Source organism: Heteronotia binoei, chromosome 17, assembly GCF_032191835.1.
Source record: "Heteronotia binoei isolate CCM8104 ecotype False Entrance Well chromosome 17, APGP_CSIRO_Hbin_v1, whole genome shotgun sequence".
NCBI lineage: Eukaryota > Metazoa > Chordata > Lepidosauria > Squamata > Gekkonidae > Heteronotia > Heteronotia binoei.
In genome coordinates, this window is record NC_083239.1 from 54,124,673 (window position 1) to 54,144,558 (window position 19,886).

General features: G+C 54.0%; 2 protein-coding genes across 2 annotated transcripts in view; one reads left to right on the forward strand and one right to left on the reverse strand.

Moving 5' to 3' along the window:
- The first annotated feature begins 10,385 nt into the window (after window positions 1-10,385).
- LOC132586343 (suppressor of cytokine signaling 5-like) lies at window positions 10,386-11,592 on the forward strand. Its single transcript, XM_060258377.1, has one exon. It carries the CDS (start codon window positions 10,401-10,403, stop codon window positions 11,586-11,588), a length of 1,188 nt encoding a protein of 395 aa, XP_060114360.1. The 5' UTR covers window positions 10,386-10,400; the 3' UTR covers window positions 11,589-11,592.
- A 4,054-nt stretch (window positions 11,593-15,646) lies between these two features.
- SAMD4B (sterile alpha motif domain containing 4B) overlaps window positions 15,647-19,886 on the reverse strand; it is a 44,007-nt gene continuing 39,767 nt past the window's right edge. The window contains exon 13 of the mRNA XM_060258223.1: window positions 15,647-18,509. Within this exon, the coding sequence (XP_060114206.1) occupies window positions 18,481-18,509 (29 nt within the window). The 3' untranslated portion in view covers window positions 15,647-18,480. The remainder of the gene's footprint in view (window positions 18,510-19,886) is intronic.

Consider the following 19,886-nt stretch of genomic DNA (forward strand, 5'->3'; position numbering starts at 1 on the left):
TCACTTGGGAGCCCCCCAAAAGACTGGCTTTCACTTTACCCTCCAAAGCCCCTCCCTGCCTGTTTAGGGGGACAAGGGTGGAGGTGGGAAGGGCTGCTGAACAAGGGGGGGGGCGCATCTCCCATCTTATGCGGAGGCTGCTGCGCTCTTGACATGCCCAGGAGTAGGGTTGCCAGGTCCAATTCAAGAAATACCTGGGGACTTTGGGGGTGGAGCCAGGAGCAAGGGTGTGACAAGCATCATTGAACTACAAAAGGAGTTCTGGCCATCACATTTAAAGGGACCGCACACCTTTTATAAATGCCTTTCCCCCCCCCGTTGGAAATAATGAAGGATAGGGCCACCTTCTTTTGGGAGCTCATAGAATTAGGCCCCCTGGTCCAATCCTTTTGAAACTTGGAGGGTCTTTTGAGGAGAGGCACCGGATGCTATGCTGCGAATTTGGTACCTCTACCTAAAAGAACAGCACCCCCCCCCCAGCTCCAGATACCCATGGATCAGTTCTCCATTATACCCTATGGGAATCGGTCTCCATAGGGAATAATGGAGTGCCCAGCAGACATTTCTCTCCCCCCAGTGGTGGGCTGGCGAGGGTGCCAGTTTGCCCAATGGCAAGGGGCCCCCTTAAACATTAGACAATATGTTTAAAATGTTAATGACCTTTTAATAGCTTGAAAATGTAGTAGAAATCCCAATGAGGAAAGGTTGAAGGAGCTGGGAATGTTTAGCCTGGAGAGGAGGCAGCTGAGAGGTGATACGATCACCATCTTCAAATACTTGATGGGCTGTCCTATGGAGGATGGTATGGATTTGTTTTCTGTGACCCCGGAAGGTAGGACCAGAACCGATGGGTTGAAATTAAATCAAAAGAGTTTCCGGCTCAACATTAGGAAGAAATTCCTGACCGTTAGAGCAGTTTCTGAGTGGAACAGGCTTCCTCCTTGGGAGGTGGTGGGCTCTCCTTCCTTGGAGGTTTTTAAACAGAGACTGGACGGCCATCTGACAGCAATGAAGATCCTGTGAATTTAGGGGGAAGTGTTTGTGAGTTTCCTGCATTGTGCAGGGGGTTGAACTAGATGACCCTGGAGGTCCCTTCCAGCTCTAGGATTCTATGAATATTATGTAATGCAGCTAAAATTTACATTGCATTTAGGGTTGCCAGCCTCCAGGTGGGGCCTGGGGAATGTCCCTCTTTTCCAACTGATCTCCAGCTGGCAGAGATCATCTCCCCTGGAGAAAATGCAAGCTTGTATTCACATTTCGTATCTACTGGATACTGCCAGAAATATGTACAAAACAGGAACACTGTAATTCCTAAAAATATATGTACATTGATTTCACAAAAGTTTTAATCGTACCTTTCCCCCACTTACGTGGGTTTTTTTTTTTAAAGTTTTTGAAAGTTTTATTTATTTCTTATACAAGTTAAACGGATAGTCTTATAGCTGTGTCTCCTGGCAACCAGTATTTTTAGACCTAGTCCGTTACTTCCCCCCCCCCCCCCGGGCTTTCTGATGACCCCGATGCAGGGGGAGGCCTCCAAACCGGGGGGGGGGGGAAATCCTCTGTCCCTCCCCATCTGGGGATTGTATAATAAACAAAAAAGGGATCACAGTTAATGAGACAACCACTGTGACAGGCTGGCTGACAAAGTTTAATAAAACCATTTAAAAACCTTCAAATATTTTAATACTTCCTATTGTAACAGAGGTCCAATTTTAACATTCCAAGTCTCTGAGCACCCGGATGTAGGCTCATTTTGTCAATAGACTTCCTCGGGAGTCATCCTTTCAATTTTTTTCCCCCAGGGTTACCAGCCTCTAGTACCAACCAAATGTTAATGTTCTTCTGCGACACCTTCTCTCTCGTTCTGGAATAAACCAAAGTAACAACAGCAAGAACGGAAATAAAAAATCTTAAAAGTTTTTATATTGTTGTAAAACACTTACCACTCAATGACACTTAAGTGAATATATTTTTCATATAGGAGCTTGAGCTAGTCCAAACTTCTTCATTTAACCCGATGCACAAGCCTTCTGGAGTTTGCTGGCCTATAGCCCTCTACAGTATATTGAGCAAGCTGTTCTTTAGATGGCCAGTTGCTCTTATACCCTTTATAATTAATTGTACATATTTAATTTTAATTTCAAGCAAGTTTGGTGTGGTTAAGTGCGTGGATTCTTATCTGGGAGAACCTGGTTTGATTCCCCACTACTCCACTTGCAGCTGCTGGAATGGCCTTGGGTTAGCCATAGCTTTGGCAGAGGTTGTCCTTGAAAGGGCAGCTTCTGGGAGAGCCCTCTCAGCCCCACTCACCTCACAGGGTGTCTGTTGTGGGGGGAGGAGATATAGGTGTTTGTAAGCGGCTCTGAGTCTCTGATTCAGAGAGAAGGAAAGGAAAGGTCCCCTGTGCAAGCACCAGTTGTTGGGGTGACGTTGCTTTCACAACGTTTTCATGGCAGGCTTTTTTATGGGGTGGTTTTCCATTGCCTTCCCCAGTCATCTCCACTTTACCCCCAGCAAGCTGGGTCCTCATTTCACCGACCTCAGAAGGATGGAAGGCTGAGTCAATGTAGGGCCAGCTACCTGAATCCAGCTTCCACTGGAATTGAACTCAGGTCGTGAGCAGAGAGTTCAGATCACAGTACGGCAGAACTGCTGCTTTACCACTGCACTGCTTTACCACATTGCCACGAGAATGTTATACGCAAAATACTGGAGAAAACGCCAAACATGAGAGAATTAATAGAAAATATTTTTCAAGCTTCAGAAGCAGATATACTTATGGCAATAGTCAATGGGAAACCAAAAAAATTGGCCACTCAAAGATGGGGGAAATTATATGATTGGATACAAAATAGTTAAAGATGAGGAATACAATACAAGTCATGGGTTAAAATCTGAAAGAAATGGTCTATAGAGGATAAAGAAATTAAAACGAATGGACGGATGGTATAAGGATATTAAGTAATGTAGGAATTTATGAAATAACCACCTTTGTTCTCTGTTTTTAATAATTTTGCGAGGGGGAGGGGTTGGTTCTTTTTAATTGGGTTATGAATTAGGTTATAATTATCAGGATGTAATGTATGAAGGATTTCTAACCAATAAATTCAAAAGATGTTTTTTAAAAATAAAAGTGAGTTTAAGCAAGAATACTCCTGAGGAAGCCTGTTGATGAAATGAGCCTAATATAGGGTTGCCAATCCCCAGGCGGGGGCAGTAGATCCCCCGGGGTTGGAGGCCCTCCCCCCCCCCTGGCTTCAGGGTCATTAGAAAGCGGGGGGAGGGGAGGGAAATGTCTGCTGGGAACTCTGTTATTCCCTAAGGAGACTTATTCCCATAGAAAATAATGGAGAATTGATCTGCAGGTATTTAGGACTCTGGGAGCCCTGTTTTTTGAGGTAGAGGCACCAGATTTTCAGTATAGCATCCAGTGGCTCTCCCCAATATACTCCCTAAGTTTCAAAAAGATTGGACCTGGGGGTCCAATTTTATGAGCCCCCAAAGAAGGTGCCCCTATCCTTCATTATTTCCTATGGAAAGAAGGTATTTAAAAGATGTGCAGTCCCTTCAAATGTAAGAACATAAGAGAAGCCCTGTTGGATCAGGCCAATGGCCCATCCAGTCCAACACTCTGTGTCACAGAAGAACATAAGAGAAGCCATGTTCGGGAGGGACAGTGGCTCAGTGGTAGAGCATCTGCTTGGAAAGCAGAAGGTCCCAGGTTAGGCTTCCCAATCCCCAGGTCCCAGAGGGGGGTCCCCCGGTTTTACAGGCTTCCCCCCCCTCCCCCAGCCAGCTGGCCGGTGGGGGGAAGCCCCGCCCCCAGAGCCATCATGCACCTCCATGAACGATTCCCATAGGGAATGATGGGGAATTGATCCGCAGGTATCGGGGGCTCTGGAGGGGGGGCTGTTTTTTGAGATAGAGGCACCAAATTTTCAGTATAGCATCTAGTGCCTTCCCCCAAAATACTTCCCAAGTTTCAAAAAGATTGGACCAGGGGGTCCAATTCTATGAGCCCCAAAAGAAGGTGCCCCTATCCTTCATTATTTCCTATGGAAGGAAAGCATTTAAAAATTTGTGCAGTCCCCTTAAATGTGATGGCCAGAACTCCCTTGAAGTTCAATTATGCTTGTCACACCCTTGCTCTTGGCTCCGCCCCCAATGTCTCCTGGCTCCACCCCCGAAGTCCCCAGCTATCTCACGAATTGGACTTGGCAACCCTAGCCTAATATGGGAATGTTAAAATCGGAGCCCTGTTCCGACGCGAAGCATTAAAGCAGATGAAGGCTTGCAACCGTTTTTAATCCCACCTTCGTCAGGCAGCGTGCCCCAGCGGTCGTTTAAACTTCCATTGCTCGCCCCGCCTGGGGATTGGCAACCCTAGGGGGGAGGAGGGGCGGCGGCTGCTGCCTGCGGATCGAGCCCCTCCTCCTCCTCCTCCTCTTGCCGGGTTCCTTCCGCGGCGGTTGGCGGCGCTGCGCCGGCGAAGGGTTGGCCGAGCCGAGGCTTGGGCGGCTCTGTGGCCGCTCTCGCCCGCTTCCTCTCTCGCTGTCTGCCGCCGCCGGGGCCAGCCTGCCCGCTCCCACCCAGGAAGCGCCGCCCTTCCCTTCCCTTCCCTTCCCTCGCCTCCCCAGCCGGCCGGGGGGCGCAGCGCGGCTTGGCACTGCGCGCTTGGCACGGGGCGCACGGGCCTGGGGGGCGCACGTGGAGAGGAGGGCCTGGGGGGCTGGCGGGGGCTCCAGGGCGCTTGGCACGGCGGGAGGCTTTGGGGAGAGTTGCCCCAGCCGGATTCGAACCCCGGCCCCCTTCCCCCTGAGATGATCCCGAGCATGGGCCGAGCGCCCTCCGCCTCTGCTGCCGGGCAGGTAGGTCTTGCGCCCCGGCGGGGTGCTCGGGTGGAGCCGCCCTGCGGGGGTGGCCGGGTTTCAGGGCGGGTCCGGGAGCGGCGGCAGGGGCGGGGGGAAGCCGTCGGCGTGCCCGCCTTGCGTCGGCCGGGTTGGAATCCCCAGCTCCGCCCTGGAAGCCGGCTGCGGGGGGCTTGGGCCGGTGGCAGGCTCTGCGCCCCGGCCCACCTCGCAGGGTTGTTGTGAGGATGGGCCGGGAGAGCGGTGGCGCAAGCCGCTTTGGCTCCCCCTTGTGGAGAAAAGGGCGGCTCTTTGGATACGGAAAGGATTTTCAGAAGCGCACAGGACGAGCTGGAGCGGGTCCAGAGGAGGACGACGAAGATGGGGAGGGGTCTGGAGACCAAGTCCTAGGAGGAAAGGTTGAAGGAGCTGGGCATGTTTAGCCTGGAGAGGAGGCGGCTGAGAGGTGATAGGATCACCATCTTCAAGGACTTGAAGGGCTGTCATGCAGAGCAGAGGTGACCAACAGTAGCTCTCCAGATGTTTTTGCTTACAACCCCCTTCAGCCGCAGCCAGCACGGCCAATGGCTGGGGCTGATGGGAGTTGTAGGCAAAAAACACCTGGAGAGCTACCATTGGCCACCCCTGGTATAGAGGATGGTGTGGAATTGTTTTGTGGCCCCAGAAGGTAGGACCAGAACCAATGGGTTGAAATTAAATCAAGAGTTTCCGGCTCAACATTAGGAAGAACTTCCTGACCTTTGGAGTGATTCCTCAGTGGAACAGGCTTCCTCGGAAGGTGGTGGGCTCTCCTTCCTTGGAGATTTTTAAACAGAGTCTATATGGCCATCTTACAGCAATGAAGATCCTGTGAATTTAGGGGGAGGTGTTTGTGAGTTTCCTGCATTGTGCAGGGGGTTGGATTAGATGACTGTAGAGGTCCCTTCCAACTCTATGATTCGAACTCCCCAACTTCCTTTTAAGACCAGCAAAGTTTAATTCTGGGCATAACCTTTAGAACAGGGGTCCTCAGACTTTTTAAATAGGGGGCCAGTTCACTGTCCCTCAGACTGTTGGAGGGCCAGACTGCCGTAACTGTACAAGGCCGCGGGCCGTCAGTTCTCCATCCTCTGCATCTCTCTCCCTTCCCCACACCACACACCCCGGCCTGGGAACTCACCTCACCTCGGTATCACCTCACACTCTGTCTCCGCCGCCTCAGCCCAGTGCCGGAAGTGTGCGTTGCTAACTCAAGTTTAGGTCGAACGTCACTTCCGGTCTGATTTTGCCATAACCCGGCGGGCCGCATAAACGTCCTCAGCGGGCCGCATCTGGCCCGCGGGCCGTAGTTTGAGGACCCCTGCTTTAGAACATAAGAGAAGCCATGTTGGATCAGGCCAATGGCCCATCCAGTCCAACACTCTGTGTCACACAGTGGCCAAAACCCAGGTGGCATCAGGAGGTCCGTCAGTGCGGCCAGGACACTAGAAGCCCTCCCACTGTTGCTCCCCCAAACACCAAGAATACAGAGCATCACTGCTGCAGACAGAGTTCCAACAATATGCTGTGGCTAATAGCCACTGATAGACCTCTGCTCCATATGTTTATCCATTCCCCTCTTGAAGCTGGCTATGCTTGTAGCCGCTGCCACAGAATCATAGAGCTGGAAGGGACCTCCAGGGTCATCTAGTCCGGGGGTGGCCAAAGGTAGCTCTCCAGATGTTTTTTGCCTACAACTCCCATCAGCCCCAGCCAGCATGGCCAATGGCTGGGACTGATGGAAGCTGTTGGCAACAAACATCTGGAGAGCTACCCCTGCTCTAGTCCAACCCCCTGCACAATGCAGGAAACTCAAAATACCTCTCCCTAAATTCACAGGACCTTCATTGCTGTCAGATGGCCATCCAGCCTTTCCACTGTGCTCCCCAAGCACCAGGAATCCAGAGCATCGCTGCCCGACAGGGAGTTCCAACAATAAGCTGTGGCAGTGAGTTTTGCAGGCACGCACGCTTCTTCATGTGAGCCAAAAAACAAAAGTTGCATTTAGAAAAGTCACAGCCCACCATTTACTAGGGATGGAGAACAGGATCCACCTTCTTTCCAAATCCAATTAATTTTCCCAGGGCTTTAGGAGAACAGAGTCTGCTGGGCGCTGACCCTTGGCGTGACCCGAGTTGACTCAGTTCCTTTTGCATAGATACAAAGCCGTTGCTTTAAAAACCAGGGCCCATCTGGAGGCCCTAGGAGAGAAGAAGCAGCTGCCCACAGAGGTTCTCTCCATCTGCTCCACGGTTCTGCCTGTCTCTCTTCCCGCCGCCCCCCCCCTCCGCCCCAGCTCTGCACAGGGGTGCTGAAAGTACCAGAGAAAGGTGCCTTCACCTCTCCACCCCATTCCTACGCTGGGCTGGTCAGCTATCAAGTCTGGAAGTGGGAGACCCTGCGCCAAAACACTGAAAAGGTCACCCAGGAGCAGGAAAGAGACCCTCAGCTTCTGCCTTCCTCGGTGTCAAGAAACTCACCTAGAGGCGAGAACAGTATCTCTGCAAAAGGGAGCCACCCCCGCTCCGCTGGAAGGAGTTTGTTACCCTCTCTTGCCCCTTAAGATCTGGAGAATAAACCCCGTTTCTAACCACGGAGGCAGGGGTGGAATTCTAGCAGGAGCTCCTTTGCATATTAGGCCACACCCCCTGATGCAGCCAATCCTCCAAGAGCTTACAAGGCTCTTTTTTGTAAGCTCTCGGAGGACTGGCTACATCAGTGGGGTGTGGCCTAATATGCAAAGGTGCTCCTGCTAGAATTCCACCCCTTCGCGGAGGGTTTCCTTGGAAATGATCTGGACCGGTTTCAGGCTGAGGTTGGGACCGAAACGGCCTCAGTGGGCCTGACGGATGCCTTCCCCGTTGAGTCTCCAGGCTCGCTCGACAGCTTTCGGTACCATCAGCCGTGGCTTCCTGCTGGGCTGGATGGTGGGGATTAGAAACCCCACATTCTGGAAGCTGGGGTGCTCTCTGGCTGATGGGTGCTGGAAAGGGGTGCTAAGCTGCTTGATCCTGATGTACTTGTGCTATGAGCTCCACCATTATTCCCCGAGCTGTTTAACATCTCCATGGACCTGCAAGGGAGAGGGCTACTGGAGACTTAGCATCATTTTTGGGGTCAGATGAGGATTTTTTTTCCCAGATGTCTGGGGCTTGATTGGTGTTTGGGGGCTGGAGATTTTCTTTTCTCAGAGCAAATTATTGATTTCCTTTAGCCCCCTCGCCCCTTTTCTCTGCAATGGGGACTCAAAGCAACTTAAAGGTAAAGGTAGTCCCCTGTGCAAGCACCAGCCGTTTCCGACTCTGGGGCGATGTCGCATCATGACGTTTCTTACCAGTTTGGTGTAGTGGCTACGTGTGCGGACACTTATCTGGGAGAACTGGGTTTGATTCCCCACTCCTCCACTTGCACCTGCTCAAATGGCCTTGGGTCAGCCATAGCTATTGCAGGAGTTGTCCTTGAAAGGGCAGCTTCTGTCAGAGCTCTCTCAGCCCCACCCACTTCACAGGGTATCTGTTGTGGGGGAGGAAGGGAAAGGAGATTGTAAGCCGCTCTGATTCACAGAGAAGGGCGGGATATAGATCTGCGGTGGTCTTCTTCTCCTCTCCTTCATTTCCCCTACGCAACAACCCTGTGGGGTAGGTTTTGCTGCTTATTCTTTATGTGCCTCATGGTTATTGGGCTGTGCTCCTGAACCGGTCTCGTTTGCTACAGCACTAGATGGGTTTCGATAGTTGAGATTCTGGATTTTGTCGTGGCAAGAGCTGCCCCCCCAGAGCCTGCGGGCTAGAAGTCAGAATTCAAATCTTGAAGTAAGATTCAAAAGAAAGGGCACAGGGAGGGAGGAGAGTGGGGATTCAGGGACCCACACGGGAAGGGAGCAGGAGCCCCTGTGGCAAAGGGCTGCTTAGGCAGACTGAAATTATTCCCGTCTTTTCTCAGCTGCAGTGGTGACTGATGCTGGCGGCGCAGGTAAGCAACACCTGCCAAAGTTTCCAAAAACCGAGAGGGTCGAGTGCAAATTTTCTCAGTGCAAATTCAAAACTGATCTGGTAGGACCTCACCGGGAGTCTTGTGTTCAGTTTTGGGCACCACATTTTAGAAGAAGAAGAAGAAGAATTGCAGATTTATATCCCGCCCTTCTCCCTGAATCAGAGAGGCTTACAATCTCCTATGTCTTCTCCCCTCACAACAGACACCCTGTGAGGTGGGTGGGGCTGAGAGGGCTCTCACAGCAGCTGCCATTTCAAGGACAACCTCTGCCAGAGCTATGGCTGACCCAAGGCCATTCCAGCAGGTGCAAGTGGAGGAGTGGGGAATCAAACCTGGTTCTCCCAGATAAGAGTCCGCACACTTAACCACTACACCAAACTGGCTCTCAGGATACAGACAAGCTGGAACGGGTCCGGAGGAGGGCGACGAAGATTGTGAGGGGTCTGGAGACCAAGTCCTATGAGGAAAGGTTGAAGGAGCTGGGGATGTTTAGCCTGGAGAGGAGGTGGCTGAGAGGTGATAGGATCACCATCTTCAAGGACTTGAAGGGTTGTCATATAGAGGGTGGTGTGGAATTGTTTTCTGTGACCCCCCCAGAAGGTCGGACCAGAACCAGTGGGTTGAAATTAAATCAAGAGAGTTTCTGGCTCAACATTAGGAAGAACTTCCTGACCGTTAGAGCAGTTCCTCAGTGGAACTGGTTTCCTCCTTGGGAGGTGGCAGGCTCTCCTTCCTTGGAGGTTTTAAAGAGAGGCTAGATGGCCATCGGACAGCGATGAAGATCCTGAATTTAGAGGGAGGTATTTGGGAGTTTCCAGCATTGTGAAGGGGGTTGGACTAGCAACTCTATGATTCTAAGAAAGGTTGAAGGAGCTGGGGATGTTTAGCCTGGACAGTCCTTGAAGATGGTGATCCTGTCACCTCTCAGCCGCCTCCTCCCAAGGCTAAATATCCCCAGCTCCTTCAACCCTCACCATCTTCATCGCCCTCCTCTGGAGCCGTTCCAGCTTGTCTAGATCCTTTTTAAAATCCGGTGCTCAAAACTGAACACAAGACTCCAGGTGAGGTCTTACCAGAGCAGAGTAAAGCGATACCATCACATCACGTGATCTGGACACTAGACTTCTGTTGATACAGCCCAAAATTGCATTTGCCTTTTTAGCCACTGCATCACACTGCTGGCTCATGTTCAGCGTATGGTCCACTAAGACCCCTAGATCCTTTTCGCACAGACTACTGCTAAGGCAAGTCTCCCCCCGTCCTGTAGCTATGCATTGGATTTTTCCTACCTAAATGCAGAATTTTACATTTATCCCTGTTAAAATTCATTTCATTGGCGAAGAGAAGCAGTTATGGAGGAGGGGCTATTCACGTTGTGCCTCCTTCTCTTCCTCTTGCACCTGCACAGGTCTGAAACGGCGCTGTCCTGGCTTCCCGCCCTTCTCTGGCACGGCTGTGTTTCTCTAATGCCACCAGGAATGTGGTCCCTCTAGCGTCCCCTACAGCTGCAAGGCCATGTCTCAGGACGGAGGAGCCCGGCCCAAAGTGAGACCCGACTCCAGTGCCGGCGGGAGGTGGCGTTCCCGGACGCCCCAGTCCTCGGAGAGGCGAAGGCAGGCGTCGCTGGAGGTGGAGCCCTCCGGGGCAGGCGGGTGCCCAGCGGAGCCCGGCAAAGGGACGGGACGCTCTCTGCGCCAGAAGCTGCAGGCGGCCATGGGCCACTGCTTCCCCCTCAAGAGCGCCCCCCGCTCCCCCGACCTCTCCTCCCAGCGCAAGATCCACCTCCGGGAGCTGATGCTGGACACCTGCCCCTTCCCGCCGGGCTCGGAGCTGGCTCGCACGTGGAACCTGATCAAGCAGCACACGGCGCCCGTCTCCGAACACGAGGCCCTGGGCCCGCCCGCCCTGGAAGACGAAGACGACCGGCTGCGCGAGAGGCGGCGAATCAGCATCGAGCAGGGGGTGGAGCCCCCTCCGGACGCCCTGATCCACACTTTCGAGGTCACGGCCCAGATCAACCCGCTCTACAAGCTGGGGCCCAAACTGGCGCACGGCATGAACGAACTGGCCGGGGCCAGCCGGGCTATGCTGGCCGTGGCGGACGAAGGGGACGAAGAGGAAGAGGAGGCCGAAGCGGCTTGCGCCGCCCCGCCCGAGGCCCGGGACGGCTTGCGGGTGCACACCCAGATCGACTACATTCACTGCCTGGTGCCCGACCTGCTGCAGCTGACCCAGCTTCCGTGCTACTGGGGCGTCATGGACCGCTACGAGGCCGAGGCCCTGCTGGAGGGGAAGCCGGAAGGCACCTTCCTGCTGCGGGATTCGGCCCAGGAGGACTACCTCTTCTCCGTCAGCTTCCGGCGCTACGGGCGGTCCCTCCACGCCCGCATCGAGCAGTGGAACCACAACTTCAGCTTCGACGTGCACGACCCCAGCGTCTTCCACGCGCCCACCGTGACGGGCCTGCTGGAGCACTACAAGGACCCCAGCGTGTGCATGTTCTTCGAGCCGCTTCTCTCCATCCCCGTGAACCGCACCTTCCCCTTCGGCCTGCAGCACCTCTGCCGCGCCGTGGTGACCGGCTGCACCACCTACGACGGCATCGGGCAGCTGCCCATCCCCAGCGCCCTGAAGGAGTACCTCAAAGAGTACCACTACAAGCAGAGGGTGAGGATCCGGCGGCTAGACACCTGGTGGACCTGAGCGGGGGAGGAATCGGCCCTCCGCCTCCAACGCTGCCCACGGTCTTCGCCCCGCCCCTGCCTTTCCCCAGGGCTGTGAACGTTGTGTTTGTTCGATAACCCCTGCGTGCCGCACGTCTCTCCCGAACCGGTCGGGGAGCGAAAGCAAGAAGGGCTAGCGGACTGGGAGCTGGCAGTCCGGGGCTGGCCGGACCCCCGATGTCCTCCGGGGGGGGGGGCAGGCGCGGGGGATCTTTTTCAGCAATCCTCGTGCTGGGCCTGGAGCCGAAAGTTACGCCAGCCGAGGGTGGGTACGGAGCACACACTCACAACTTCGCTCAGGCGGTAGAATTGGTCTTTCGAAAAAACGAACGGCGTCAACCCCGCCCCTTGTCCCCCCCCCCACCTCTGGGATTTATGGGAAGAGCAGGAATTCCAAATGGCAAAAGGCACAATGTGTACGGGGTGGGGCGGGGGGGAGGAAAGGGAAAGGTCCCCTGTGCAAGCACCAGTCGTTTCCGACTCTGGGGTGACGCTTTCACGTCGGTTCTTTTTTACGGGGTGGTTTTGCCATTGCCTTCCCCAGTCCTCTACGCTTTCCCGCCAGCAAGCCGGGGACTCATTTTACCGACCTCGGAAGGATGGAAGGCTGAGTCAACCTGCCGCTGGCTACCTGAATCCAGCTTCCGCCGGAATCCAACTCAGGTCGTGAGCAGAGTTCAGACCACAGCACTGCTGCTTTACCACTCTGCACCACGGGGCCACTACGAGACACGAATCCTTTCTTCTAGAACCCTCTTTTGCTGTTTCTGGGGTGGGGGGGGGGTGGGGAAGAGCACAGCTGGCTTGCATCAGTCGGTCCCAGCCAAACCCAGATGGGTGTGTGGATCAGTCAAAAGGGTTGGAAGTTTGGGGAGGCGGGAAGCACCCAGGATTTTGTGCATTCTGGTAGCCCTCCCCTAAATACAACTGCCAAAAGGTGCTGCCCCCCCGCCACACCCCACACCCACTGTGCATCACTAAAGAGAATTTCATCTTTTAAGTGTGTGTCGTCTAGACTTTCTCACCTCTGGCGCTGTGGGTGGGGCCGTCCCGTCCGGGTAGGATGAAGTTATGACACCAGGCAAGGGGCGGAGGGGAAGCCCCCTAGACTTCCAACTAGATCGCCGTGCCGTGGGTAGCAGCCGTTTCTGGCCCCCTCCCCCAGCTAGAACCCCTGCTGCCTCGAGAGAAAAAGTAGGTCCCGGTTTAGAAACCCAGCAGGAGAGCAACAAACCGGAGTCTGCTTGCCCCAGAGGAGCAGCAGTGGGGAGGTTGCGAATACAGCAAGACTCCCCCGGCCCTGGGGAGGCCGCAAGACCTCCCTCACCTCACAAGAAGCTTCCAGCCACCCACGATTGCTGCATGCTAGTTTTCCCCCTTTCCCTCCAAACGGCCAGATTCAGAGGAGGAATAGCCAAGAGGCAGCCACACGTGGCTTTCAACACATTGTGCGGCTCTTGAAACCCCCACCGCCCCCATCAGCTGGCTTGAAGAAGCCACTGGCCTCATAGAATCCGTGTTGGAAGGGGCCTCCAGGGTCATCTAGTCAACCCCCTGCACAGCACAGGAAACCCACAAACCCCTCCCCCTAAATTCACAGGATCTTCATCGCTGTCAGATGGCCATCTAGCCTCTGTTGGAAAACCTCCAAGGAAGGAGAGCCCACCATCTCCCGAGGAAGCCTGATCCACTGAGGAAGCACTCTAATGGCCAGGAAGTTCTTCCTAACGTTGAGCCAGAAACTCTTTTGATTTAATTGGTTCTGGTCAGACCTTCTGAGGCCACAGAAAGCAATTCCACCCCATCCTCTATAGGACAGCCCTTCAAGGACCTGAAGGTGGTGATCTCAGCCGCCGCCTCTCTAGGCTCTTTAAATCTTCAAACCAAGCCAGCCAGTAGCTTGGAGAGTGAAAGTTTAAAGTTGCTTTCTTTCCTTCTCTCCCCATTTGTTTGCCTTCCTGCCCGCCTGCCTTCAAACATCTGACATGTCTCGCAGCTCTCAAACATCTGGTGTTTATTCTATGTGGCTCTTACATTAAGCAACTTTGACCACCTCTGGCCTACGCCTACAGAGGGGGGATTTCCAAGTCTCTGCACCCCCCCCCCCCCACAGCAGCAAGAGTGGGGCTCAGTAGGAGCAAAGGGGCCAGCCTGCACTTCCCACAGCTTCCACGATACGTGCCCTGCAGAGGTAGGTAGCAGAATGCTTTCTACTCCAGTCCACAGCACACCTTGCCTGCTTGGGGGAAATTGATAACCCCCCCCCCCCGACTAGGACTGCTCCACTGTGCCACTGAGCAGGGGGCCAGATCCCTTCCCCGCTCGGTGCTCCCGGCACAAAAGCCGCTGCAGGCCAAAGGCAGGTGTGGGAACTGTCCCCACCTGCTCGGAAACAAGTTTCTAATGACCCAGGCCCAACCGAGAAGTGGTGGGCCCCACGTAAGGAAGAGTAGAGCGGCTGCCCCACATATCCAGGGGGAGTCTGCAGGAATTGGCAAAGAAGGGACACCCTGGCCTGGCGAGCCAGAGCACCCTTGGGGGAAAGCAGGCAAGCATCTGTCTCTGATCTTATAATTAGAAGGCCAGCAAAATGGGAGATGTCTTGGGGTGAGGGGAGGAGGAGAAGTCGGGCATCAACAAAGCAGCCTGAGAGCGGCAATCTCCACACGCATCCCCAATTCTCTGGGACGGATGCATGAAGGCCCTAGCCGGGCTCTTTGGCCCCCTGTCCTGACTCATGTGAGCAAAATACTTCCCACGCTTGAGTGCGGCAGGAAAGAGTCGAGAAGCAGCCCTTGAAGTCAGACCGGCTGCAGTCCAGACTCATTTGGAGAACACCCGCCATTCACCCAGAGAACCGCAGCCCTGGGGTACAAGTCGGGAAAGAAGAGACCCCGTCCTGCCTCTTCCAGAAAGAGGGTCTTTGAACTCGAGCAGCGTTCCCTCTAAGCTGAGTTAGCGCGAGCTAGCTCACAGATAAGAACGTAAGAGAAGTCGTGTTGGATCAGGCCAATGGCCCATCCAGTCCAACACTGTGTCACACAGTGGCCAAAAATACCAGGTGCCATCAGTGGAGCCAGGACACTAGAAGCCCTCCCACTGTGCCCCCCCCCCCCAAGCACCCAGAATACACAGCATCACTGCCCCAGACAGAGTTCCAATAATACGCTGTGGCTAATAGCCGCTGATGGACCTCTGCTCCATATGTTTATCCAATCCCCTCTTGAAGCTGGCTATGCTTGTAGCTGCCACCACATCCTGTGGCAGTGAATTCCACGTGTTAATCACCCTGTGGGTGAAGAAGTACTTCCTTTTATCCGTTCTAACCCGACTGCTCAGCAACTTCATGGAATGCCCACGTGTTTTCGTATTGTGAGAAAGGGAGAAAAGGACTTCTTTCTCTACTTTCTCCATCCCAGGCATAATCTTGTCAACCTCTTATCACGTCACCCTGCAGTCGACGTTTCTCCAAGCTAAAGAGCCCCAAGCGTTTGCCTTTAGCGCACACTTTTTTTTTTTTTGGTCTTCGCTCAGGATGACCCCAGAGCACAATAATATGCGGCAGCTTACTAATACCAGGGCTCACGAAGTAGCATTTTTGCTCACAAGACTCTGCAGCTTACAAAGGACATTGCTCTTGAGTGCAGAGATGAGGGTGGGGAGGGCAGGCCACTGGCCTGGCTAATATGGGTGTGGTTCTCAAAGGCAAGGAAACGGTCCCCCCCCTCCTCTCAATCCACCTGTGCCCCCCAGTTACGTACACTGCCGAGCCCAGCCTGGGTTGCATTAAGTCTTTTCAACAGTGCGCTCCACGCTGGCCGCAAGTATCCCTGCAAACCAGAAAACGGCTGGGCTATTCCCCTGTCCACTGGAACACAGAGGGTTTCTGAGTGCTGGCGTACCCCCTTCCCCCCACATTTGAAAAGTTTCATTCAGAGACGCGTCGTACACTTCCCGCCCCCAAGAAGAAATTCAGTTTTGCATCGATACAAGCCTTCCCGCCCCCCCTCCAAAGAAAACCAAGCACCGAAACAAAAATTAATACAAAATAAGCACAGCTTTATCATAGAGGTTAATAAAAAAGGGCTAATACTTAAATTCTGGATGCCTTTTACAAAGCAAAACTAGAAGGGGGGGGGGGAAGGAAGCGGCAAAGGAGTCCAACAAGCATCTAAAGTCAGAATGTGGATCTCTTTTTTTTTTTTGTAAAATGTTTTGTGTGTTTTTTTTTTAAATAACGTATTCATGGTTACCAGCCATAGTCATAACAAAAGTTATTCATAATAAAATGTATCTAAAATAACATTTCTATCTGAAACAGGAACCGTGTCACTCTACTTATTATTTTTTTTTTCCTTTTAGAAATAAGTTCTCTCAAGGTTCGCTCTTTTTTTTTTTGTACGCTACACTTCGGTATAGACTCTGGAGGGGGGGGGGGAGAAAAGCTTGTATATTTAAAACAGTTTCCGAGGATGGGAGAGGACAAGGTTTCTCTGTACCGGAAGGGCTGGACGAAGTCATCCTTGCGGGGGGGGGGGGGGCTTGGGAGCGGTTAACACCCCCAGGCAAGGAGGGCAAGCCGAAAAAGCCTCTGCTTCCCCCTCCCCCAAGACCCAAAGCCAGCACTGCCACCCCTGTGAACCTCACAAATGGGTGGATGTCAGTGCTCCAGGAAGGGGGGGGCCCAGAATCGCTGCCCCCACCCTCGACTCTAGAAAGCGGCCGCGGAAGCTTCAGGATCCAGCTTGCTCTTTCTCCCCCGCTCTGGTCAAGGGGTTGGGGGGGCAGTCAAAGCCCACCCTTCCTCACCTCAAGGGCCCCCCCCCCGGTCCCTGTGGCTAAGCCCGCCCCACTTACAAAGGCCTGTTCGAACTGCAAAGGATCCCCCCCCCCCAAACACACCTCCATTCCCCAAAATGCTTGCGAGCTCAACCCTGGGAAAATGCTGCCCGGGTCTGTGTTCGAAACACACAATGAGACAGCCAGTGTCTTCGAGCCCTCCTCTCCGTGCCCCCCCGAATTGAGAGGAGGGGGGGCCAATCTTGGGCCTGGAGCCATTTCATTCTCTCCACCCCCCCATTAGCAATTAAAAAGGAACGAGGGGGGGGCAGGGGGAGGCTCAAGTGAGCAAATCCAAATGCCAATTGCAAGGTGGGTGGATGGGGGCGGGTGTGTGTGTGTGTGTGCACGTGGGAGGTACACAAAAGAACATTACAGCAGCCCTCCCCCCTTGTAGTGTTCGTATGAATTTTGAGTGCACAGAAAGCAACTGTGGACTCTCTCCCTCCTCCAATTGTTCTCGTATCATTCGGATCCACGCTCAGGAGTCTCTCTGAATCCCCCTTGCCTCCCGCCCCGAGGCGGTGGTCTCCAATCAGATCCTGCAGCAGGCTGAGCCTGCAAATTCATTAGCACCATAAATCTCCCTCCCCCCCTCACCCTAACCCCCCACCGCTTCCCCAGAGGGGTCCCCACATGCCTGTGTGTGTGGGGGGAGCAGGGACTTGCTATGGCCATTCTGCCCCCCCCATCCGCATTCTCAAGGAAGACGGACAACACTGCGCTCCCCTAACCCCCTAAAAGAACTACAGAAAGATCTGTGAGTGGGCTTTCTTTTTTGGGGGGGGGGGGGGCAAGGTCCCCGACAGAGAACTGCTTCCCTTCCACCTGTCTTCTGATCCTCTCCCGTTCTACCATCGGAGTGGGGGGGGGGGGGGGGAGAGCAACAACACCACACCCCGGTCTAAGCAACACCAAACCAGCTCCTGTAAGAGAACTCTGCTCCCAAACCTCAAAACTGCCGAGCAATTCCTTCTTTAAAAAAAAAAAACCACTTATCTGAACTGCGTCAACAAAACTGGGCTGCTCTCCCTCCGAAAATCTCCTGAAATCACACCCCCTTCTCCCCCGCCCCCTGCCAGGAGGCTGCAAGATCCAGGGGGAGACAAGCGCTGCACTTGGGCCGTGAGAATTTCCCTTTCCTGGGTGAGCAGGTAGGTGGGGTGGAGTGGGCCTCCCCCGTCAGCTCCTCCCAAATTGCTCCCCCCCACACAAAAAAAGGGGAAACCCAGGGATGCGGCTTCATTACGTCTAGCACTGGGCACCCTCCTCCCTGGCCCCACCTGTTTGGACTTAGGGATGGATGTCTTAGAGGCACTTCGTAAAGGACTGAAGTTGACGGTCACCTGAGGCACTCCCCCCCGCCTTCCTCCAATTGCCAGGTACAGAAGGTGGGGGCCGCAGCAGGGTCAAGCCCAGATGGAGCCTGCTCGCCCGGGTTAACCCTGCCGGAGCCGCACACGTGGCCTGGACGTTCAGCACCCGCCCCGCAGCCGAGGAAAGAGAGAGAAGACATCTGCCTTCGGTGGGTCATCTTCCTTCTCTCGATCGCAGCTCCCCCGGGGGGGGGGGAAGAGGGGAGGGGAGAGGACTAAATGGTGGGGGGGGGGAGAATGAAGAATGAAAAACCCCAAACAGGAAAGGGAACCGTCGGGCCCAAGTCCAACCTCCTCCCTCTGGCTTTGCCAAGTTAAACTTTTCGGAAGCCTCTTCCGACTCCCGTGTACGTCAAAATATTAAACCAATAGCTGAAAGTTATAATAATAAAAAGTAGAGAAAAAAAAACATATTAGAACACACGAAGATGGTAAAGATTGTAGTGACAGCTTTTTGTCCCGTTCCCCCCTCGTCTCCCTCTGGCTGCTGGTGGGCTGGGAGAAGGCAGGGGGAAAGCGGTCCACCCCCTCCCACCCCACAGCGACACACCCCGGGGAGGGAAGGGGTTAACACACACACACACACAAAAAGGGAGGAAAAAAAATAAAATGCCCCCCCTAAAGCTTCTCAGAAACACCGGCCCGATCCAGCTTCTTTCAAATGGTAGAAGTCTTGTCGCTGCCGTCTGGGAAGAGAGAGAGAGAGAGCACAAAATCAGAGCGGAGGAGACCCACTTCTGACAATGAAGGGAGCCTGGGTTTTAGCAGTCCTTGGATGGGAGACCACCTAGGAAGTCCAGGGTTGCTAATGCAGAGAAGACGATGACTGCAGATATATACCCCGCCCTCCTCTCTGAATCAGAGCAGCTTACAATCTCCTCTATCTCCTTCCCCTGCCACAGATGCCCTGTGAGGTGGATGGGGCTGAGAGAGCTCTCACTGTAGCTGCCCTTTCAAGGACAACTCCTGTGAGAGCCGTGGCTAACCCAAGGCCATTCCAGCAGCTGCAAGCGGAGGAGTGGGGAATCAAACCCGGTTCTCTGAGATAAGAGTCCACGCACTTCACCACTACACCAAACTGGCTCTCTCAATACAATAGAGAGAACTCCTCCTACAAGACCTCTGGCTGACCCAAGGCCATTCCAGCAGCTGCAAGTGGAGGAGTGGGGAATCAAACCCGGTTCTCTGAGATAAGAGCCCGCACACTTAAACCACTGCACCAAACTGGCAATGGCCAACCACCTCTGAACCTCTGTTGCCTAAAAAATCCCTACAGGGGACACCACCATCAACCAGCTGCGACTCACTGGCACCTTCTGCCACCAATGCCCTGTGAAGACATGAGGTGATGGGCTGGGTGAACTCTTCCCAGGTGTGTGTGTGTGTGGGGGGGAGGAATGGGGGCTTCAGTGCCCTACAGGTGCCTCCTCTTTCCTGCAGAGCGACAGTTTAAAAAACCCAGACGTGCTGCAGGCACGCTTCAGCAGCCCTGAGGCCTGTACTGAGAACCAGTCCTCTGGTCCATCGAGTTCCGTTCTGTCCACTCAGACTGGCCGTGTCTCTCCAGGGTCTCAGGCGGAGGTCTTTCCCATCCCCTGCTGCCCAGTTCTTTTAAACTGGAGATGTCAAGGGCTGAATTGTGGGACCTTCTACATGCCAAGCAGAGGCTCTGCCACTGAGCCATGGCCCTGTCCCTGGGCGCCGAACTCAGTTTTCTGTCTCCAAAGTGCAGGCATTCACCACCCCATCTTCTACCAAGGACTGGCAACGGCCAGGGCAGAGATGCATTTGTACTTGGCCCGCATCGCTGAGTGCCCTTTTGTATTTATTCACTTAAGATTTATATGCTGCCCACTTCGCAAGCGGACTCTGGGCGGCTAACAGCCACAGTAAAACCATCTTCCCTGTCAATCTTTCCTGCTTTGGTGTAGTGGTTAAGTGAGTGGACTCGTATCTGGGAGAACCGGGTTCGATTCCCCACTCCTCCACTTGCAGCTGTGGAAATGGCCTTGGGTCAGCCATAGGTCTCGTGGAGCTGTCCTTGAAAGGGCAGCTGCTGTGAA

What these genes read in the sequence shown, in the direction of transcription:
- LOC132586343 (XM_060258377.1), top strand. Translation starts at nt 10,401, where the DNA reads ATGTCTCAGGACGGAGGAGCCCGGCCCAAAGTGAGACCCGACTCCAGT.